The 24,012-nt window shown below is 42.5% G+C and overlaps 1 protein-coding gene across 2 annotated transcripts in view; it reads left to right on the top strand.

Moving 5' to 3' along the window:
- The first annotated feature begins 871 nt into the window (after nt 1–871).
- Nucleotides 872–24,012, top strand: part of Bltp3b (bridge-like lipid transfer protein family member 3B) — a 78,327-nt gene continuing 55,186 nt past the window's right edge. Inside the window, exons 1-2 of one of the 2 annotated variants that reach the window (XM_059245124.1) lie at nt 873–1,163; nt 12,644–12,787. Coding sequence is in view for 1 of the 2 variants with exons in the window: in XM_059245123.1 (XP_059101106.1) it covers nt 1,120–1,163 (44 nt within the window). In the remaining variant the exon portion in view is untranslated. Of the gene's footprint in view, nt 1,164–12,643; nt 12,788–24,012 lie in introns of both variants that reach the window. The other variant, XM_059245123.1, reaches the window with a different exon arrangement.

The raw sequence follows: 24,012 nt of genomic DNA, 5'->3' as shown, positions 1-24,012 counted from the left end.
AGCAGCTGTTAAGGAAACCATAGAGTGTGAGGACTGACGCCCAGGGCTGTTCCCTGACCTCCGCTTGTGTGCCCAAAGTTACGTACATATTCACACACATACACAAAGTGAAGCTAAAAGCGAAAATAATCTTTCCAGGTTAACCACAGCTGGAAAAATATTAACCAGGACTTCAATATGGGCATTCCATTTAACAAGGTGTGTGTGTGTGTGTGTGTGTGTGTGTGTGTGTGTGTGTGTGTGTGTTTAGGGACCCACAAGTGGAGGCTGGAGAATTTTTTTCGGGATCAGTTCTCTCCTTCATGGTGGTTTGGGCATGAAGCTCAAGTCATGAGGTTTGCATGGCAAGTGCTTTTACTGGCTGAGCCATCTCACTGGCCCCAGACGTTCTAATTTCTAGGTCTTTAGATGTATTCTATTTAATAGGACGCGCTGTCAGTTTTACTTCTTTTAGGGTTAGAATAAATAAGGGAAACATTGTATTACAGCTGTTGGCTAAGGGGAAAAGATCTTACCAAAAGAAAAGAAACTGAGGTAATACGCTGAGATGGTCAGAAGGGCAACGCCAACAGAAGAGCTATTTATGGAGCAGAAAGTTGAGATCCGAGGAAACGGAGTAAGACGTGGAAGAGAAAGTCAGTAATGGAGGCAAAGACACGATTAGGGAGAGGTGAAGAAACGATGAAAGCCCCAGTAGCTCCTGGGAATGGGAGTCAATGGATCCTCCTGGATCAGGGCAGCGGAGGACCCGGGTAGGAGTCCAAAGGCGGACTTGCTAGACGCCCGGAGCTCCCCCAGGGCCCGCCCACCTCGAGCTCGCTCCGCCCTCGCCCCTTCGCTCCGCCCCCCGACTCCTCTCCCCGCCCCCGGTCTCTTAGGTGATGCTGCAGCCAAGATGGCGCTGGCGGCGTCGGCGGCGGCCTGAGCGTCATGCTCCGGGCTCTCGGCGGCGGCTGCGGCGGCTGCGGCCTCGGCCAGGGCCTCGAGTCTCTCCCGAGAGTGAGCGCTCCGGCGCCTCTCCCCCGGCCCGGTGAGGCGGGACCGAGAGGAGACCGCCGTGAAGAGAGGAGGCTGTGAGGAGGAACAGCGAGAGAGCGGCGCTCGAGCCCGGCGGGCACCATGGCTGGGATCATCAAGAAACAGATCCTGAAGCACCTCTCCAGGTCAGCGAGCGTGCGAGCCGGTCCCTTCCGCTGGCCGCCGGGTCCCGGGCTCTCCCGGTCGCTGGTGGCGCCCCCGACCGGCCCTCACGAGTCACGCGGAGGGTGGCCGGGGCTCGGCGGGCCGGGGTCTCCGCCGGAATGACGTCCCCGGCGTCACCTCGGTGCTGGGTTGGATGGGGTGGGCTGGAACCGGGTCGGGCTCGGCAGCTCCCGGGGCTGGGAGCCGAGCGGTTCCGTTACCCGAGGACTGCTGGTGTGTGTGTGTGTGTGTGTGTGTGTGTGTATTCGTGGACTCTCGGGGCTGAGGTTGCCTTCCCAGGGAAACGTTAACCTTGCGATTGTTCTCCGTGTCCCCTACCTGGCATTCCCTCCCTGTTGCATGGGAGGGTGTGCTTGTTTGCACAACTGGGATTTTGTTTTAGGTAAATAAGCAAGAGTTCTCAGCTTGGGCAAGTTCTTCACCGAGGCGTTTCAGTGCCCGCATCGTTCTTGCTGGAGAGTTTTCGGGTTTGGCTTCCGAGAACCCTTTTAATTTCAGGGAGTTAACGTCTCTGGTGTTTGAACCCCAGACGGATCATTCTTTCCATTTCATAACACAGTTTTAGTCAGAAACATGACTCAGTAAACTGGCAGTTTGTTACTGCTCTTGGCTTCTCCATATTTGTCTCAAGACACAGGCTAAATGTAGGATCCTGTTCCAAGTTGGTGATAGGGAATTCAGAGCCCTTGGTGTAGGATCTCGCTCTCTGTTATTTGTAAGTTAATGAATACTTTTAACTGATTAAAGGAGGTATAATGATGGACTTTTATAGTAAACATAAGTCTTCATTCTCCCGATTTACTTATACTCCAGGTGATACAGAGAACATACTGAACAAAAACAATACTATGATTCAGCAGATATTTCCCTGACATTAGATTAAATAAAATTTAATACATATAGTATGTGTGCATAAAAGTAATGAACTGTAGCAAAGTTTGTGACCATGTATTTGGTTCTTAAGATCACTAATTAGAAAGTGTGTGTGTATGTGTGTGTGTGTGTGTGTGTGTGTGTGTGTGTGTTTGAAACAGGTTATGTAGCTCAGGCTGTCCTGTAACTCATGCATGACAAATCCCAGGCTACCCACAAGCTCAGGGTCATCTCACCTTAGCTTCCTGAGTACTTCCTGAGGTCTGTGCTACCACGCCTTGTTGGGAATAAAATTATGTAGACAGTGCAATACTGAGTCATCTTATTTTGGAAGCGAGTTTTAGTTCTTTAAAATAATGTTTATGACTTAGGTAGGTCTGATTCATATGAGGTACATTTACTTACCCTTTCTTAGATCTAGTTCTATAATTCCGATCCACAGGCAATGGTTTGATTGCTTATTTCTTTCCCAAGGATAATGGTGCTGTACCACTCTGTGTGCCTAGAAGAAAATTTAATTCAATCGATAAGTGCCTTAGGGCATTATCCTTTAATTCTCTTGTACAAGTCCATTTGGGGAGAACTCTTAAGATTAAGAGCAGGAGTGTAATGGCTTACTTTATCACATAGATAATATCCACATATTTATAGTTAAGTACTTAGGATTACTTATAATCTTCATGATTTCTTACACCTGTGTGGTAAATAGTAATGAGCATTTCTTTTCAAATCAGAAAGTTTCTAGAACGCTAGCGCTTTCCTTCTTTTTAATGGAGAAATCATTTGCAGTTTATTTTTTTAAGATTATTATTTTATTTTTACATTTACTTACTGTTTGTGTCCAAGTGTGCACATACGTGCTTGATCCAGCCAGTGTATGGGCATCTGAGGACAGGTTGCAGAAGTTGGTTCTTACCTACTACCATGTGTGTTCTGGAGATGGGACTCAGTTTACCAAGCTGGTAGAGTGCTTGCGTATCATGCAGGAAGCACTGGGTTCAATCTCCAACACTTTATAAACTGAGTGTGATGAGACATTCCTATAATCTTAGCACCCAGGAGGTGGAGGTTATCAATTCAAAGTTATCCTCAGAAGCTCAAGGTCATCCTTAGCATCATACAGAGTTTGAGGCCAGCCTGGAATACTGAAATACATTGGGGGAGGGAAGTTGGTACCTGTCCTGTCATAGAAAAGAAGAATTAGGAAAATGTCCAAGTCCATATAGGCTCTTTTGTAGGGACTCATCCAGGAAGAATTCTGTCTAGATCACTGGTCCTCAACCTTCTTGATGTTGCGACCCTTTAATACAGTTCCTCATGTTGTGGTGACCCCAACCATAAAATTATTTTTATTGCTATTTCATAACTGTAATTTTGCTACTGTTATGAATTATAATGTAAATATCTGATATTCAGGATATCTGATATGTCATCCCTATGAAAAGGTTATTTGACTTTGGAGGGGTTGTGACCCACAGGTTGAGAACCATTGGTCTAGAAAAAACTAGAATGCGCACTCTGAACGAACTGTAAGATTTTAAGATTGAAACTAGCAATATTGGAGGCTGGGCAATACTTTTGAAGTTGGCATTTTGGAAAAGTAGAGACAAGGAATTGTTTTATAAGAGACTGGCACATACTTGAAGTAAAATACTGAATGCTTTGAGTATTGTCAGTCCATATCTCTGTTTCTTGCCTAATGTTTGTTTTCTGAGTGCCTCTTACGTTAATGAAAAGCTTGTGTACTTGCCTGGTCTGAACTATGATCTGAACCCCCAGAGTGTGATGAGAAAAAGGAAGAGGTTAGAAGTGCTATATTTTTAAGAGAAATGAAACAGGAAAAGCCATTCAAGGAGAAATTACCAAAGTATTTTAGACTAGAACAGGGTGTGTGTTGAAGGTAGTTACAGGGGAATCTTTTTTCTTCCCCTCCCCCCATAAGGGAATACGAAGTTCTTTAAAATGTTCAAACAAATAGAAGAAAGGAAGATGGAGCAGGAAGTACCTTTCATTTCACCTTTAAACCTTTTTATTTGTTACTCTGTGTCTCTCTATGTACATGTGTGTAGATATATGCCCAGGGACAAAAGATTCACTTTTAATTCAGCTGGTACCTGAAAAATGATAACAACGATTCAAGTACAAGTGCTCCCTTCCTGCCCCTTAGCCTCAGGACGTAGTATATTACGTTTCTGGAGATGAGTTCGCCTGGTAGACTGCACCTCATCTGGGTGGAGCCTTTATCTTGTTTGAAGCTGTGATTGTCAATCGCTGCACTTTGTTCCTTGCGGGACATTTGGCAATGTTTTTGATTACTATGACTTGGAAGGTGGTTCCGTTGGCACCCGGTAGGTAGAGAAGCTAGACACTATCATGCACAGCACAGAGACCTCTAAGATAAAAACTCATCTGGCCCAAATGTCAGCACCTGAAAAGCTGAGAAACTGGTTTAACATATGTAGCTGTGTATCAAACGGTTGAGCTGGATAACTTTGCTAGCTAAGGCTGCTTTGTCTGCAAACAACAGAAATGTGGCTATTTATGTAAAAAGGGAAATGTAGTTGAAGCTGTTGGGTGGGTCACAGATTCAGGGGAAGATCTGACCACAAACCCCGAGACAGGCGGATGCCACTGAGGCTCTGTGAATGTCCTGGAAGAGGCCCTGGACCTTTATGTTCGAGCAAGGTCTGTCAACTTCACATCTTAGACTAGACAGTTCTTTGCTGTTGAGGACTCTTCCACGCAGTGTGGGTGTGGGGTGTTTAATATTTCTAAGAGTTTCCAAAAGTTCCCTGAGGCATAAAACTGCTCCGGTTGAAAATTGCTCCTTTGGAATACTGGCCTGTTTCTTAGGACTCTTACTGTCTGATCTTTCCTGCCAACTTTTAAATTCTTGGGAGACAAAATCTTTATGGCCCAATTCGAGCTATTCATAGATCAATTTGTGGTGACAAAGAGTTGAACAGTGTCTTAGTTACCTTTCTGTAACTGTGAGGCGACACCATGACCAAGGCAACTTATAAAAAAAAAAAAAAAAAAACCCATTGAGTTGGGAGCTTACATTTCCAGAAGGTGTGTCTGTGACCATCATGGTGGGGAGCATGGCAGCAGGCAGTCAGACAGAACACTGGGACGGTAGCTGAGAGCTCACGTCCTTACCCACAAGTAGGAGGCAGTGAGAAAGTTCACTGGGAATAACAAGAACTTTTGAAACTCCAAAGCTGGCCCGCAGTGACTCACCTCCTCCGATAAGGCCACACTTCGTAATCCTTCCTATACAGCTCCACCAACTGAGGACCAAGCATTCAAGTAGATGAGCCTGTAAGGGCATTCTCACTCAAACACCACTGACAGCAGAGATCTGGTTATGGAGAGAGTGATTTTGAATCAAGATTGCTGCTCATTTTGATGTCAGTAATAGGCTTAACTAAATTAGATTTTCATGGGCCTCATTTGCTATGTTAAGGAAATTGAACTTCATACCTGGGCGTGGGTGACAGCTAATAAGTAATTCCAGCTAATAGAAGGATGGCTAGTAAGAGGTCTTGTTTGTGGAGTCTAGGTCCGGGAACAATATCTGAAGTGGAAATATAGCGTCCACAAATGAACTTGGAGTAACTTATGTTGAACACTAATGTATCGGAAGGAGGCTGATATCCTTCAGAACCTGGTGTGTGTCTGTTGCTCTGTGTTTGGAGAACCAGGTTTGGAAAGGTTCTGGGTCCAGCCAGCTGCAAGGATAGGAAGAGAGAGCCTTCTGTGTCTCAGTATGAGTTGTTGTGTAAACTAAGGGGGGGGGGGACAGTTTAAAGGGTGATTGCAGGCTGGGGAGATGGCTTGTGGGTACAGTGCTTGCTTCACAACCACGAGGACCTGAGTTCAGACCCCTAGCACCCACGTAACAGCCTGATGGAGCAGCGTATGTCTTTAATCCCAGGGCTGGGAAGGTGGAGACAGGAGGCTCCCCAGAGCTTGCTGGCCAGCGAATCTAGCTGAATTGTTGAGCTCCAGGTTCAGTGAATGTGGGGCGTTTACCCACCACCCCCACAGCTCCCCAGAGTTTTCTTGAGTGCGAGCAGCAGGAAATATTAGATAGAGGGATTTATTGCGGAGAATCTTGCAGAGATAAACAGATAGAAAATGAAGGATAGCCTCAAGAGGGCCTGGAATCTATTCCAACGGGCCCTGACTGTCTCTGCCCCAGGGTTTTTATAGAGATGCCAAGGGGTGGAGCAAAAGACCTCCTTCCCCAGCACAGCCAAGTGCAGACCATCCCAGACACCTGCACTTAGGCCCGTGGTCTAATCATCCTCTATGCGGATCTGCTGGGTAAAGCCATGAGAACGGGCTCCCGCAAGTGAGACAGTCTATCTCAAAATATTTAAAAAAAAAAAAAAATGAGGTGGAGAGTGATTGAGGAGTGGAGAGTGATTGAGGTATTAACCTTTGACTTCCACATCTGTGTGCACATATATGTATTCATATACAAGTATGTAAACAAAGTTACTTTCTCAAGTAATTATGCCACTATTCAAAGACTGAGTTTTCACATGCTTTTTTGTTGTTGTTTTGTTTTATTTTGAGGCAAGGTCTTGAGAGATCTCTCTTTCTCTCTATCTATCTATCTATCTATCTATATATAGAGAGAGCTGTATATCTATATCTATCTCACAGCTTTGCTTAAAACACTTAACATTTTTTAAGTGTTTCTTTATTGTGTGTGGTGGGTGCAGGCATGCCATGGTGTGCATGGGGAAAGTTAGAGGGCAACTTATGGGAGTCTGATCTCTTCCATGTAGGTCCTGGGAACGTAACTCAGGTCATCAGGTTGGGCTGCAAGCATCTGTCCTCACTGCGCCATCTCCTAAGCCATGCTTGGGCCTGCTGCTCTTCCTGCCTCCAGTTGCCAAGTGCTGTCAGTTCAGCCTTGGCCTCGACCTCTGGCCCACATGCTTCACTTTGTGAGAAAGCTTGATGCTTTGTGGGAATATATGTATTCCTGGTCCTGAGCACTTACATGTACAACATTACAGATGCAAGGATGATTTTAATTGATTATATTCGGGTCTAGGAAGCATTAATAGGGCTTATAGCCCATTTCTAAATTATACTGCTGTATGAAATTTGTGGGAGTTGGTTTACTTAGATCAGGGAACTAAGAGAAAACTGAGTTACTTTTTGGACAAATGAATTTACTTTTATAAGATTTGAGATTATTTAAAAGTAATTTTGAGCCGGGCGGTGGTGGCACACACATTTAATCCCAGCACTCTGGAGGCAGAGCCAGGTAGATCTCTGTTTGAGGCCAGCCTGGTCTACAGAGTGAGATCCAGGACAGGCACCAAAAGTACACAGAAACCCTATCTCGAAAAACCAAAAAAAACCCCAAAAACAAAAAAGTAATTTTTTATAGTATTCATTTTAATGTAACCCCAGTGAGATATATATATACACATATATATATGTATATATGTATATATATGTATATTAGTTTTTAAACAAATAAATTACTGAGTGCCTGCTTTATATAAAATACTGCTCTGTAGTACTAAGAATATTGCAATGAGAAAGATAGATAAAAATCCCCACACTCATGGCGTTTACACTTTAATAAATAGTAATTAGTGAAACGTGTAACAGTGTGTGTTAAGTGCTATTTTGAGTAACAGAAGGGGTGGGAAGCTAGGGATGGGTTTCTAGTTAGTCCTGAGTGTGGTGGTCAGCAGTGCTCAGCTGGACAGTATTGACAGACCCCTGGAAGAGGTGATGGGGCAAATGCAGGCAGCCCTGAAGGTGTGCCTTGTCCTTTTGAAAGATGCTGAGGCCTCAGTGAGGTGAACCAGAGTGGAGTGGGAAAGAAAAGACAGGCCACAGCTGGGGATAGCGTGCGTGTGTACCTCAGGGGTGAGGAGGAGCTTGTTTGGCATGCTTCAAGCCCTGGGTTTGACCCCCACCTGACAAATACCAAGTCCAGGCCATGCTGAAGTACAAATACAAAAGATGTAGGATCTCCAGCTTGGGGTGTAGAATCTTGGCTAGTGTGCACAGAGCCTGGAGTTCTATCCAGGCTCCACGTCTGAAAGGGGGAGGCATGGTACGTGCCTATAATCCTAGTATGTGTGATGTGGACAAGGAAATTCAGGAGGTTCAAGGTCATTCTTTGCTACATTGTGGGTTGGAAGCCAGCATAGGCTAGGAAGAAGATGAAGGCTCTCATACTCGATCCTCTGGAAGAGCAGCCAATGCTCTTCACCACCGAGCCATCTTCTGCAAGTTTCAGGCTTTGTTTCTCTTATTACTGGGGCAAAGTTTCCTTATATCCAGTATCAGTGTGGAAACTGGTAATGACTGGCTTTTACACTGGAGGGAGGTTGGAAACCAGTGACAGGTTTGCAGCCAAGGATCACCTTGGCAGCCATGTGAGGAACAGGACACGAGAAGAAACAAAAAGCCAATGAAGATAGTTAACTCTTCAGGTTAAAAAACCAAACCAAACCAAAAACAGCCTTGGAGCTGCTGAGAGTCAGTTTCTGGATGTGCTTGGAAGGTGGAACCTTCTGTCTGATAAGATGTGGATTAAGAGAGAAGAGCAGTAAAGGATACCACTGACAAGATGGAGTTGTCGTTAACTAAACTGGAGATGACTGCTGGGGGAGCAGGGTATCAGAGATTGGTTCTGAATGTGTTGATTTATCAGTGTTCGTTATGAAATGGAGATGCCTCCATGCCTTTTTTTTATTGATGACCTGATTTAGATGCAGCGATTTAGTCTGGGAATAACAGCGGAGCTATTTTTGTGTGGTTATCTTTTAGTTTATGCATAGATGATTATTACAGGACGAATTGGAGTTGAGGGTTGTTGAGGCCATCCAATTGGCTTGTGATTCCCCACACCCAAATCTGTCACCTTTCTCCTATTTCCTGTAGGAAAGATCATCTTTGCTCAGGCTTCATTTTACAAGTATATTTCCTGTGGGCAGTTTTAATGAAGCTAGTCTTTCCTGATATTCATTTTAAGACTTATTTGGTCACACACACACACACACACACACACACACACACACACACACACACCCTTGCTGCTGTTGTTGTTAGTTCTGTAGTTTGCATTCTCTGTATGGGCAGAGTACCCTGATGTTCAAAGCCAGTGACTGTGATTGTGTTGTTCCTCATTGCTTCTTTAGCTTCTGTGGTAGAGATGGAATGTTATTGGTGATATTATTAAGGCCACTCCACGTAGTTAAAAGGAAAGTTTATTAGTGGTATAACTTACAAATGAAGGGATAGGTAGGTCTCAGGGTCTGGGGAAGGTGTATCGCAGTCCAGCGGTGTTCTCTGGAGCTCTCTCTGCTCAGTCAGCCTCCACCATCCAGGGTCCAGGAACAGAGAAAGCTGGCCCATCCAGATCTCGGGTCTTCAGGGTCCTCTCTTGGCCCCACCTTGTAGGTCTGACAGTTACCGAAGCCTCAATGGGGGTTGGAATTTCCAGATCAAAGCTGGAATGGCTACCCACTACATCTCCCCCTTTTTGTCTAAATAAGAAGGTTCTAACCTAATACAAGACTATATACAAAGGAATGGTTATCAAATATTGTCCAGGAATAATGAGGGATAATGACCTAGATAAGATGGAACTACAACCAATGCGAACAATATCAAGCAAGAAACACATACTAAAATCCAGAGAAGTCTAGAGCGTAGGTAAATGGCATGTTACAAAGACCAATCCAAAAGGTGTCCTATCCTAAAGAACCTGAATCTAATACTTAATATGTTCTATCTAAGAATATATATATATATATATATATATATATATATATATATATATATATATATACTAAGTTGTAACTATAACTGCTAGTCTTCAATCCCATCAAAGACCTGAGAAGGAATATAATGGTACCTGAGAAATGGTAGATGGATGTAAGCAACTTTCAGGAATCTTGCAAGAGTAGACCGAGACAGCTGGCAGCCTGGACAGTCACCTAATGTTTCTCAGCATTGTTGGTGTATTCAAATTGGCTACAGGCCTAAAGTATATGACAGACCATTTTCAGAAGCAGGAATTCTGAAAGACCATCTTACCCTGTCTTGGCAGAGTTCAGTGGTCACTTTTCCTTGTGTCCCGCTTGTCCAGAAGGACAGCACTCGTACTGTCAGCAGTTGAGGCAAGGGCAGTTCTTTTCCCAGTAGGTCATTTTGTGCCAAGAAGACAAACTTCCAAATGGAAATGTCTTAGAAGCCCAACATTCTGTCGGGATCAAATTGGTGCTGCCAGGAGCAATTGTGTCTCTCACGTCAACAGAATTCTAAGTTATTTAAATGCCATATTCTCTAGGTCTATGAAGTGTTTGAAGATTACCTGTCCATTTGACCTATGTATTTATAAATCTGGATAACCTAACTAATGTAACTATAGAGATGACAAGCATAGGTGACTATCAATCTATAAGTCTTATCTACCGAAATAACCTAAGGACTAAGGCTTCATGTAAACAAGGTAAACAGTCTATAAGCAAATGTATGGTAAAGAACAATGACTTCAAAATTGTGACAATACACAAGATATTTATAACAGAGATAGGAATATATAGTGCAATATACAATATGACAATAATCTTAAATATATATCAATATACAGAATATCCTAAACAGAAGTAGAACATACATAAAGTATGACAGATATAAATTTACATTTGCATCAATATACAAATATTTCAAATAAGAGTAGAAATATATGTACATTATAACAAATATAGTTCTGTATTTGTATCAATATACAAACTATCTTAAACAGGAATATAAAAATAGTTTACATTTGTATCAACATATAAGAATGCATAACAGTGCAAATTACAGTGCAAATTATCTAAGGCTGCTATTTTACTAAATTTGTTTACTAGTATATACAATAATCTACCATAATATCTTATACCTATCTGTTCCATTTCTTCTTTTCCCTTTTGGGCTACCCACTACAGAATGTAACAGTTGTCTAGAAACACATTTAATAGGCTGGAGAAATAAGTTTATGCAAGGGGATGGAGATGGCTCAGCAGTTAAGAGCACCTGCTGTGGAACTCATAGTGGTTCTCTGCTAGCTTTAATCCAGTTCGAGGGGATCTGGCGCCCTCTTCTGGCCTCTGTAGGTACCAGATAATCATGTGGTGCCGATACATGCAGGCAACACACACACAGAAAGTTAAACTAGTTAAATTTTTAAGTTAGATTGCTTTGACCTCTGTAAAGCACATAGGATATAAACTGCCTGTTCTCAATACCTTCTTGGTAGTTTTAAAAATCTGACTGACATTCAGAGAATTTAGATTAAAATTTTTTGGATAATACATTGGTTCTCTAACATACTTTTATTTTTTAATATTTTGAGATTCTGTTTATTTTTGTGTTTATGATTTTTTTTGCCTGCATGTATGTCTGTGTACCACATACATGAAGTGTTTGTGAAGGTCAGAAGAAAGTGTCAGATTCCCCAGAACTGGAGTTACAGAGACTTGTGAACCATTGTGTAGGTGTTGGGAATCGAACCTAGGTCCTCTGGAAGAGCAGCTAGTGCTTTTAACTGCTGATGTGTCTCTCCAGACTCTGTGTACAGATACAGCCCATCACTGGAACACTCTCTGGCTTATGAGTTGTTTCTTCTTTTCCCTCTCTTCCTCCCTCTCTGCCTTCCTTTCTTCTTCTCTTTAGAAGCAGGGCCAGTACCACACTTTAGGCTGGCCTGGGACTCTCTCTGTTGCCCAGACTGGTCTTGAGCCCAAACAGCAGTTCACCTGCCTCTGCCTCCTGAGTACTGGCAGTAGGGATGTGAGCCACCACACCAGGCTGGCTTATTTTTCTCAGGTAACACTATGCTTCAATGTTCTCTGAAACGAAAACTACAAATTTCATTGATTTGGGCAGTTAAATTGATGTGGTAATTTGTATTTGTAGGTTGCTTGTATTTTTAGAATGTCTGAATTTATTTATTTAATGTTAAGTTGTTCAACCTTTCTATGACATAGCTATCTCACTTTTATTAGTGTTTTTATATGCGCTAGAGGTCAGCCTGTTCTACAGAGCAAGTTCCAGGACAGGCTCCAAAGTTACACAGAGAAACCCTGTCTCAAAAAACCAAAACCAAACAAATAAATACAAATGGATATAGCCTGGCGTTGTGGAACATGCCTTTAATCCCAGCACTTAGGAGGCAGAGGCAGGAGGATCTCGAGGCCAGCCTGGTCTACAAATCAAGTTCCAGGATAGCCAGGACTTTTAAACAGAGAAACTCTGTCTCTGAAAAAAAAAAAAGAAAAAAAGAAAGAAAGAAAGAAAGAAAGAAAGAAAAACAATGGATACAACACAGTAGAGTAATGGTAGTGGTAGAGAGGATGAGGAATTCCTGTGTAGTTAATTTGTTTTCAAATGTAAGCAGTGTCTGCCTGTAAGTAATCTGGTGTGAGATACAACTGTTTTTGTAAGCACATCACAGCTGAATATTTCACTCCTCTCCTCTTCCTTCCCTTAAACTTGCCCCCTTCTGTGTCCCCTGTGTCCCCATTCCCTACAGCGTCCCCTGCTGGCTGTGGTGGAGATTGGTGCGCTGTGAATTGCACAATCACCTAAGTGAGTACCAGAAGCGTCTAGGACACCCTGGCAGCTGACTGCTTGCTTTCACCAGGACTAGGGACCTTTGTCTGAATTTCCTGCCCAGGTAATACTTCTCTTCCCCAATTTTGTTTTCCTTTCTATAAGGGCCCCACATAAAGATCATTTCATTTTGCCAAACTAGGTAGTTACATGTTCATGTAAATCCTCTTTTAGAATGCCTTTTTCTGTCTTTCTTTCTTTTTAAAATTTACATGGTTTGGCAACTCAGAAAGTTGTAACCATCCTTTTCTGATGTTGCAAAAGGCAGTTCTATAATTTACAGCCAGCTGTTTTGCAATAGGAATTAGCATTCGATGTTTTAATGGGTATGTATGGCTTCCCAGTCTAATGGGATTACTGAGGTGTGAAGACTTTTTTTAACCATATAAATGTTTTGATAACTTCTCATTCTTCATTGAAGGCCTTAAGAGTTTGCGTGTGATATTAATTGTAACCTTTAGCATTTAAGTAAAGAGTCATAATTGTGGAAGCGGGATCAGTTTGCAGTTTTGCAGCCGTTTCACCCTCCTGTTCTCAGCTTCTGGGTCTCCTTTGAAGATTCATTAGCAGTGGAGGGCTGTGCCACTTGCACATGGTTGCAGCTAATTGGGACACTCAGATAAAAGGATTGCGGGGTCAAGAGGTGAAGGCTAGCCGGGGCAGTGTGTGCAGACACAGGCACATCCAAACAAGACACAAAAAGTCACTTCAGTGAAGTTGTCTAACTCACTGCATAGCTGCCCTGGGGGGGATGGGCCGTTAGTAAGCTTGTTTCCCTTTGCTATTGAGCAGTTATTTTGGGACCATGGCCTGGCTGGTTCACCATTCTTGCCCATCTTGACTCCATGTAGGCATTTAGGAATCTGGATCACACTGCAAAATGCCAAACTTTTAGACACTTGTGAAATTCATTTAAGTGTCTTGGTAATTAAGATTTGTTGTTGTTGTTGTTGTTGTTGTTGTTGGCATTCAAGGATGATTCTGATTTTATATATACATCCAGTAAATCATCTGGGACAGGTGTGCATGACATATAGTCATAATCACAATCCATTGCACTTTCTCCCTTGCACCCCTTTAACAATTGTTGGCTCCTCCGGTCAGTGCTTATCTTATTGGAGATGAGGCGTTATGATTGCAGTCTATTCTTTTGATTTTTGTTAAGATGTATTTATTTGATGTGTATGGGTGTTTTGCTTGCATGCTTGTCTGTGAACCATGTGGGTGCCTGGTGCCCATGGAAGCAGAAAAGAGCATCACATCTCCAGGAACTGGACTCACAGAGGCTTCCGAGCAGCCACGTGGGTGCTGGCAATGAAGCAGCAGTGCTCTCAACTGCTGAGCCTCTCTCCAGAGCTGTAGTCTAGGTTTAAACCATTTTGTGTCATTCCTCAGGTTGTTTCCAGGTTTAACTCTTTTTTATTTACCTCCCTACACTTTTCTTTTCTTCCCAGCCCTGGGATGGACCCTAGGACCAAGTACATGCTCAGCTTTGCCAGTAAGCTGTGTCCTCAGCCCTTGAGAGTTTGTTTCTGTTTTTGAGACAAGGTCTCACCAAGTTGTCCAGACAGGCAGCCCTCGAACTGACTTTGCATCCTAGGCACATCTTGAATTTGTGTAGCCTCTTGGGGACCTGGATTGCAGGCTTGTGCCACCAGACTCAGGTTAGCTCCCCATTTGAATCAGTACTGATTCCTTTTTATTAAATGGCCCTCATTGCCAGGCAGTGGTGGCGCACGCCTTTAATCCCAGCACTCGGGAGGCAGAGCTGTGAGTTCGAGGCCAGCCTGGGCTACCAAGTGAGTTCCAGGAAAGGCACAAAGCTACACAGAGAAACCCTGTCTCGAAAAACCAAAAAAAAAAAAAAAAAAAAAAAAAAAATGGCCCTCATGTTTACAAATATTTATTACATTGTATGTGGTGTTTTTCCTGTGTGCATGGAGTTACACTCTGTGTGCCTAGTGCCTGTGTTCCCAGAAGAGGCAGTTGATCCCTGGGATAGAGTTAAGACCGTTTGGGCTGTCACTTAGGTACAGAGAACGGGATCTGGGGCCTCTGCAGGAACAGCAAGTGCTCTGAACCACTGAGCCATCTCTCCAGTCTCTCTCCAGTTCGTCCTCTTGTTCTGAAGTTAAGACTTGGAGACTATTTGGCACACATTTGAATATCTGCTCTCACTATCCAGATCTAATTATCAGGGTTTTTTTTGCAACCAAATGTTTTCATTTCCTTCTAGTCTTACAGTTCTTTATTCTATCCTTAGCACTATTTACCAGAGCTGCTTCAAATGCTAATCTTACTTAATTTCTTGCTAAATCTTTTGATGGTTCATGTTGAAGTTTTAAAGAAAAGCTTGTGTATAACAGATTTTTTTTTCCCCCAAAAGAATTATTATTTTTTTTTTTGAAACAGGGTCTGTCTACATAGCCCTTAGTATCCTGGAACTCATTTTGCAGACCAAGCTAGCCTCAAACTCACAGAGATCCACCTGCCTCTGCCTCCTGAGTGCTGGGATTAAAGGCCTCAAAGAATTCTTACAATCGAGCTTCAGTTCATAAAGTTGATGGAAGTTAACTTGTATTGACAGTGGGACCAAGAGTCAAGTTTCATGTCCTTTTATTTTCACTCCTCCCCACCTGGATTGAGCCACAGTCAGTGTCCTTGAGGACATGAGAACCCTGACTCATGGAAAGAGTCCTTCCTGTGTGTTTTTCCTCAAGTCATACCATTTCTTTCCGATGAAATGCCTTACACTACAGTATGATGTTCTATGTTATAGTACATCTGCTGATGGTCACTATGTATATGACACGTCATAAACCTTGAACACACTGCTGCGTCTGTCTGAATATTGTCTCTGTCTTTTTCTGGGCGGAAACTTTCTCTTAAAGCATATCTGTGGTGGTGCTTTCCCAAAGTTGTCTTGTTTTAGTTTTTGAGACAAGATTTCTCTGTGTAGCCCTACTGCCTGGAACTCACTCTGTAGACCAGGCTGGCCTCGAACTCACAGAGATCTGCCTGCCTCTGCCTCCCAGTAGTGGCATGCACCTTTAATCCCAGGACTCAGGAGCAGGCATCCTACCTCCTTTTTATCCTGTTTCTTTTGAGTGATAGTATTGCCATGCACTAGGGGCTCTTCTCTAATAATAAGCAGTGACTGTGTCTGGTTGTTCAAGTTTCTGCAGAGCCAGCTGAGCTTTCCCATGAAGGAGAAGTGTGGGGTTTTGCCACACCTGACATTTCAGCAGTCTAGATACCCAGATTTTAATCTATGGTCTGTCTATTTTTAATGTTAGAAACATCTTCATATTTTTTGAAAAAAAAAATCACGCAAGCAGAACAGGATGTATCAGTGCATAGAACACAGCTTGCCGGAGGCCACTAAGAGTATACAGCAGATGACAGCTGATAGTCAACAGGTCGACCCGCCAGATGACTAACTCTCTGATGGGGAGCCCCACTAGGCAAAGTCCCTGTGGTCACTGGCTGTGGAAACTGGTTGTTTCTGTCTGTAACTGTCTCATGTGCTGCCACAATTCCTCCCTAAAAAGAGCAGCTGTGGGGTTCTTTCCACAGCCCACTGGTGGTGGGTTTTACATGGTCCTTGGGCCCCCAACGTCTTCGGTGCTTCAAGTGCTTACACTGAAAAAACTGGCTATTCACAATTGTTTGATTTCCCTAGCATTTACAAAATTAGCCATGCCGAGCAGACACTGTGAATTGAGATTAAAAAACAAAGTAGAAAAACATTTTCTTCTGTGGTGCAGCCACTGGTAAGGTGCCATGCTCCTGTAGACAGCCTCTCACCCGTGCTCCCGTAGACGGCCCCTCAGCCGTGCTCCCGTAGACGGCCCCTCAGCCGTGCTCCCGTAGACGGCCCCTCAGCCGTGCTCCCGTAGACGGCCCCTCAGCCGTGCTCCCGTAGACGGCCCCTCAGCCGTGCTCCCGTAGACGGCCCCTCAGCCGTGCTCCCGTAGACGGCCCCTCAGCCGTGCTCCCGTAGACGGCCCCTCAGCCGTGCTCCCGTAGACGGCCCCTCAGCCGTGCTCCCGTAGACGGCCCCTCAGCCGTGCTCCCGTAGACGGCCCCTCACCCGTGCTCCCGTAGACGGCCCCTCACCCGTGCTCCCGTAGACGGCCCCTCACCCGTGCTCCCGTAGACGGCCTCTCACCCGTGCTCCCGTAGACAACCCCTCACCCGTGCTCCCGTAGATAGCCTCTCAGCCGTGCTCCCGTAAGCAACCTTTATTAAACTCCTTGAGTCACCAAAAGAAGACATGAAAGTGGAAGAGAGACTGGTTGGGAAAAGGCAGGAAGGAGTGGGAGGGAAGCAAGGGGGAGAGGTGGGGTGAGTAGGATCAAAATATATTACATACGTGTATGAAAGTGTTTTCATGAAACCCGTTATGCTTAGTTAGTGTATGCTGGCCTCTGGCTCTTAACACCATTTAAAAAATAGCCTTTTTCACAGTGAATTGTGTTTGTCCATTTGTTGGAAATCAGTTCACTATAAGTTTGGATCTGTTTATGAATGCTGTATTGTTTCCTTGACCCGTTGTTTATTACACTGATGTCAGGTTAATTTGGTTACTCTATGCTTTTGATAAATACTGAATTGGTATAATGCTGCTAACTTTGTTCATCTTTTTGAAAGCTATTTTAGGTCTTCTGCATTTCTGTATGAATTGTAGAATAATCATGTTATTCTTACCACAAATCCCGATGAAACTTTATTTTTCGTTATCTTAAATCTTTGTCTATTTGGGGAGAATTGGTTTCTTAGCAAACTGAGTCACGGAGTCACTTACAATTTTCCACTTACAGTTTTTTAGATCTTTAATTTATACATGTTACACACCCTTTTAAATTTATACCTCAAAATGTCATAGTTTCTAGAGTCATGTGTTGACACACCTGGATCCCAGCAACCTTGCTTGGCAACCTGAGCTTCATCTCTGGAGAGAACAACTAACTGCTGAAATTTGTCCTATGACTTCTGCACATGGGCGTTTGCACACAGCTACACAAGTACACACACACACACACACACACACACACACACACAAGGATAGTAAAAATAAGGTCTGGAAAGGGAAGGAAGGAAACAACTACCTTGAGACGAGAGTGCTGGTGTACAGGAGGTTAGGCCCAGAGGACAAGGCGTGGCTTTGGGTAAGGAGAGCGTGCATGGCTCTGTAGAAGAGCCTCGTTTGTTTCTTAGTTTCAGTTGGAGGGAACTTAATGGCTGTATAGTGCATTTTATGGACTGTGAAAAGATGTAATTATTTGTAGATTAAGAATTTAATGCTCTTAGACGAATAGTCTGCCAGTCTATCAGATTTAGAAAAGTCATTCCAAAAGTATCCTTTCTTGTTGACTTTCAAATGTGGTATTGTAAGCCAGGTGTGGAGGCACTAGGGAGGCAGAGGCAGGTAGATCTGTGAGTTCAAGGCCAGCCTGGTCTACGAAGAGAGTTCTAGGCCTGCCAGGGCTATGTAGTGAGACCCCATCTTAAGACAAAACAAAAAGACCGATAGTTTAAAGGAACTTTATCTTTTTAGAAATAGTGTTAGGAATACAGTGAGGCATAAGCTTATATAGTGATGATACCTTTGATACGTCTGCATATGTAATGCTTTTTTGTGTGTGCTCAGGTATCAAATGCAGGACCTTATGCTTGTTAGGTAAGAGCTCTGCCATGGAGCTGCATCCTCAGCTCTGTATTGAGTGTGAGCCTTGTAAAGACAAGCAGCCTTGAGATTCTAGCTAATGATTGTGGTTTTTTTTTTTTGTTTTTTTTTTTTTTCCCGAGACAGGGTTTCTCTGTGTAGCTTTGCGCCTTTCCTGGAACTCACTTGGTAGCCCAGGCTGGCCTCGAACTCACAGAGATCCGCCTGGCTCTGCCTCCCGAGTGCTGGGATCAAAGGCGTGCGCCACCACCGCCCGGCTATGATTGTGTTTTTGTGCTCATTTATTTTAAGGTTTTTTTTTTTGTGTGTGTGTGTCCAGCTTAGGAGAATTGAGAATATTGAAAAGAATCATTTTGAAGACTTCTGTTCTAAAATGTTGATTTGTTTTCTTCTTAGTCACAATTGTTATCAGTCAGTTTGATCCTGAGGTAGTGTATCAGTTAGTGTTTCAGGAGGAAAGAACAGAACAGAACATGTTAGTGCTATGTCAACTCTAGATGAACTCACTGTAATTAAAGATTCATTTCAAAGTTGTTTTAATGTGTACCTTCCCATGTTTGCGATGCTTCTTAGAAAAGAGTGGTGGGCAGTCACTCAATATGTTTTTACTTATTAATATCAAATTCTAAAAATACAACAAAAATAAAATAACAAATTTGAAGTGATTTTACTCATTTTTAGAAAAAGGGTCTCACTATATAGTCCTTGCTGACCTGGAACTTACTCTGTAGACCAGGCTGGCCTTAGACTCAGATCTGCCTGTCTTTACCTCCCAAGTACTGGGATTAAAAGTGTGTGCCACTGCACCTGTCTAGTTTTTTTTTTTCTGTGTGGCTAACCTTAGTCATTTCTCAGTGCAGTGGTTATTTGCCTTTCCCTGTAAAACAATTTGTGAAAATATGGACCCCATCTAAGAACTGCAGTTCGGATACCTACCAGAAAAAATGTTTAATTCAACAGTTGAACATGTATTGTTAAATTCTCTGTGAAATCTACACTTTCATGCTGTACTGTGAAATACAGTCACATACAAATGCTTGCTTGTAATTACAGCTGTTATTTGGTAACATATTTTCAAGATGCAAATGAGCTTTTAGAAGAACAGTGCAGGTGTGTGACTAAGAATACACACAACAGTCCGAAGCATGCTTTATGAGCATTTAGAAGAGTTAAATGCATATTTACTGCTGGGATCTGAAAACAGTGTCTTGGATGGGAGAAGTTGACACAAAGGAAGGAAGGTGGGCTGTCAGAAGAGGGTGTATAAGCTTATGTTCTATGATCCTTTGCTTTGCTTTGTTTGTTTGTTTGTTTGAGAGGCTAGCCTCAAAGTTACCATGTAGCCCAGGCTAGCCTTGCACATCTGATCATTCTGTCTCAGTCTCCTAAGAATTACAGGCATAAGCAACTAGGTTCAACTCTCTTTCTTTTCTTGTCTTTTCTGAGACAGGGTTTCCCTGTGTAGCCTTGGTTGTCCTGGAACTCAATCTGTAGACCAGGCTGGCCTTGAACTCAAAGCATACAGCACCGCTGCCTTTTAATATTCTTTTTAGCTCTAAAAATTTATGTTGTACCCTCACACATTATATTTAACTAAATATGGTTTGTTTCACAAATAACAATCTCACTTTGCTTTGGCAAATAAACAACTATATGGTATTGGAAGTTTGTTTTGCATTTGTTCTTATTTTTGATTTTTATTACACTTTTATTCATTTTTGTGTTGGGGCCTGTGTGTGCTCCTGGAGATCAGAGACAACTGTGGGAGTCAGTTCTCTTCTTTCTTCACGTGGGTCCAGGGATTAAACTCCAGTTGTCAAGTGTAGGGCAGGCGCCTTTACCTGCTGAGCCCTCTCACCAGTTCCTGTTTCGTGTTTGAGACTAAGTCTCCCCGCCTAGGCCATCTTTGCATTCTTCATCCTGCACTTTAACCTTTCAAGTGCTGAGGTTACAGGCATATACCACTCTGGAGAGCTTTGTTTTTGTGGTGAAACTGTAAAGCCAATTTGATGAAAATGGGTATAAATATGGTTAAAATTTATAGTGCATGGTATCAGGTATAAAAATGTGTGTCCTCCAAGTTACAGTGTCTTGCATGAAGTTTCATGAAGCCTAAATCATTTGTAAAGAAAATTATGGTAAATTTTTATGTAATCTGTGTAGTGTTCATGTTCTTATTCAAGCCATATCACAGTATTAATAGCGCTGAAACTCCCTCAATTACTGCGTTAGGCCTATTCTAGCATCTTATGTGTTCTAACTTGGGAAGTCCTCACAATCACCTTTCCGAGGAGATGCTGTTATCATTTCCCTTTTACATATAAGGAAACTGAGGCATGTGCTAGGTAGTCAGTGGCCTCTTACCTGCCATGTGCTTATGATGTGCGCCCTTAAGCAAATGGTTAATCTTTGATTATGTGAAACTTTTCTTCGTTTCCCTAAATCATTACTTAATGCAGCATTTTAGACATAATTTAGATGATAATTTTGTATTGATTGTAAAATGTAATTTAAATAAAATTCATTTGAAGTTTTAATCTAATTAATCTTTTTCAATAAAAAATCGGGAGTCAGATATCAGGGTAAGAACCTGAAAGATCAGAGAAGCAGTGGAGCAGCCACCAGTGACTCCTACCTCTTCCATTCCTTCTTTCAAAAGGGCTGAGATCCTCTCTCAGTTCTGCCTTACTACTTCCTATATCCTATCTGTCCTTAGTCCTCCAAAATTTCTGTGGTTAATTTTGGTAACCTAGTGGCTAGCCTGCCCTCTGACTCCAAGCAAACTTTATTATCAGAACATGATCAAAATATCACACATTTCCCCCTTTTTGTCTAAGTAAAAGGGAAGATTTTAATTAATACAGTAAAACTATATACAATAAGTATAATAGCTATATACAAATATATACAGGCAATAATCACGTTAACAATGTCCAGTCCATTTATATTTGTCAAATTCAGAGAAAACACTCCATTATCTGTCCTATCTTGGTGAGCCAAAGTGTTGTATCTAAATCACTTTCTATGCTAACTTGTATTACCAACCCCAAACTATCTTTTTGTGTCTCTGGACCTTATATATTTTACACCTCTTTTATGACTTTCTTTCTTTCTTTTTTTTTTTTTTTAAATGCTGAATACCTTTTATTGAAGGAGGGAAGAGGTCTTAAATACAGGCTTATAGCACATTGGGAGAACCCCGGAGGGCAGAAGTTTGCTACTGATGTTTTACAATCTTGCATCTAAGCTGTTTATGCCCATTATGCATGATACACAGACAAGGAACTTCCCTTAAGAATTCAGGAGGGTGGAACCCGGCAGGGAATTAGCGTAGGGAGGACATCAAGGTCAAGGTCAGCAAGCAAGGCAACAGTTACCCAAAACGAGGACCAGGACCCTACAGGTCCCCCTTTTACTAAAAAATGAGCTTCTGACTTAGGTTGCGTGGGACATTAGCAGATCACCTTACCCATCATGGAGACGCCTGCCCAGGCCACACAGGCGCTCTGTCTTAGGTTGGTGAGCGCCCCCCAGGCATTACCCATCTCTGAATACTCATTAACATACAGGCTCAATCATGTGTGAGTTGCAGAGTTAACTGCTGCCAAAGATCTCAAAGTGGCGCTGGCTTGCAATCTGTGTGTTTGACACAGAAAAGACCAGCAGAAGTCCTAACCCACCCATAGCCAGTAGGCTAAAGGTAACTGAGCCATTCCCTTCCTTAATGAGCCTTACTGCAAATTGGAGTCCTTGTAAGATGGTATCCCAAAAGCAAATGGAACTTGAGTTTATAAATTTATAACTTTCAAAGCCAATCGAAATGTATATAACTATTGAATTAAATTTATCATGCCCAATAGAATGAAAGAGTAATTAACTGTGGTAGCTACTTTTGCTGCCAGGGTCTCCACTGTGCTAGCTGTAGTAACCAATTATGAAATGATAATCCCAGAAACAGTAGCAGCAATGGCTGCCACTGTTATAACAGCAACAACCACAGCAGTAGCAATGTCAAATTCTCTTCTGGAGCGTGTGGGCATCCACTGGCATGGACACAACTCCAGGAACACGAACCGCCAAGGCCCATTTTTCTTGATCCCAGCATGACTTAAGCTGGCAGCTCTGCAAAAGAACAACTAAGAACCATAAAGAGAAAACAGGCAGTTCACCAGGAGCAGAATTAATGGTCTCATAATGCCTACATTCAGGCTCACAAATTTTAAGGTATCTTCAAAGGAGGCTAAATGAATTTCAGGAGGCCATAAATGTTGCACAGAACTGCTCCTGAAAAGTAGGTACTACACCAGCTTAAAGAGGATTGTGAGATTGAAAAGGCTTAGCTGGCATGCTACTGTTAACAAATGGAGGTCAATGACCTTCAGGGTTATCCTTAATCTCCAAGGTGTCTGGGTAACACGTTCTCAAACGTACTTGAAAAAGCAATTACCATACATTACCTTCTGGAGAATTCAACCACATGGCTACAGTTCGTAGGCTTACGTTAATGCTTGCCAAAGCTGGTCATACTGGGCTCTCAATCCCCATTGTGACTTTCTTTTCTGAATTTGGTAACAAGGAAAACTATGGCTATCTAGTCTTCAATTACATCAGCAACCTGAGAAGGATATAATATTGTCTGAGTAAACAGGAAGTGCAGCGCAAACAACTTCCAAAACTAAGAAACAAGAGAAACAGCTGGCTGCAAGGACAGTCACCCAAGGTTCCTCTGTAGTGTTGGGGCATCCATCTTCGGCCTACAGGTCTAGAATGTCCAACAGACTTTTCTGTGAAGCAGGAATTTTAGAGGACTGTCGTGCCTTGTCTTGGCAAAGTTCAGCAGTCACTTTTTTTTGTGTCCTGTTTGTCCAATTTGGACAGCATACTGTCAGCAGTTGAGGCAAGGGCAGTTTCTAGCCCAGTAGCTAACTTTTGCCACAAAGAAAGTAAACTCCGTATGGAGTTTCTTTGATGTCCATCATCTTCTCTGACATAGATTGGTGCTACCAGGAGCAGACATGTCTCATTGTCATAACAAGCCTTATAAAACATCTTAAATGCCATATTCTGTAGATCTCTGAAGTATTTGAAGATAACCTGTCTATCTAAAATATATTTCTGTTTGACCTTGAAAACATACCTAACATGACTACAAGTTTGATTTTAGTAAGTGACTACTAGCCTGCATTTCTTTATTATCCTAAGTAGTTTGTAATAATTTTCAAAGACTAGAAATTTACATTACATTGTTAAATGAGCTGCTTAGGTACAATACCTTAAACAAGAGTAGAAAGGTATGTACAGTATGTTCTAACAAAAATAACCTTAAATTTGTATCAGTGTACAAAAATATCTTAAACAAGAGTCGAATCATAAATATAGTATAACAAAAATAACCTCAAATTTGTATCAATATACAAAAATCCATACCAGTGTAAAATATTTAAGACTAGAAGTTGCTTTTTTGGTTTAAAAGTAGATCCAATCATCTACCCCTTTACTCTGTCATTTCTATATACCCCCTTTTTCTTTTCAGAATGAGACCCCTGAATCTAGTCTCCTTTGTTCAGCTTTTTTTCTGACCATTACCAATAACAACTTTT

The sequence above is a fragment of the Peromyscus eremicus genome, chromosome 18, assembly GCF_949786415.1.
Source record: "Peromyscus eremicus chromosome 18, PerEre_H2_v1, whole genome shotgun sequence".
Taxonomy (NCBI): Eukaryota; Metazoa; Chordata; class Mammalia; order Rodentia; family Cricetidae; genus Peromyscus; species Peromyscus eremicus.
The sequence above is the reverse complement of the archived record's forward strand: the minus strand, read 5'-3'. Positions and strand labels throughout refer to the sequence as shown.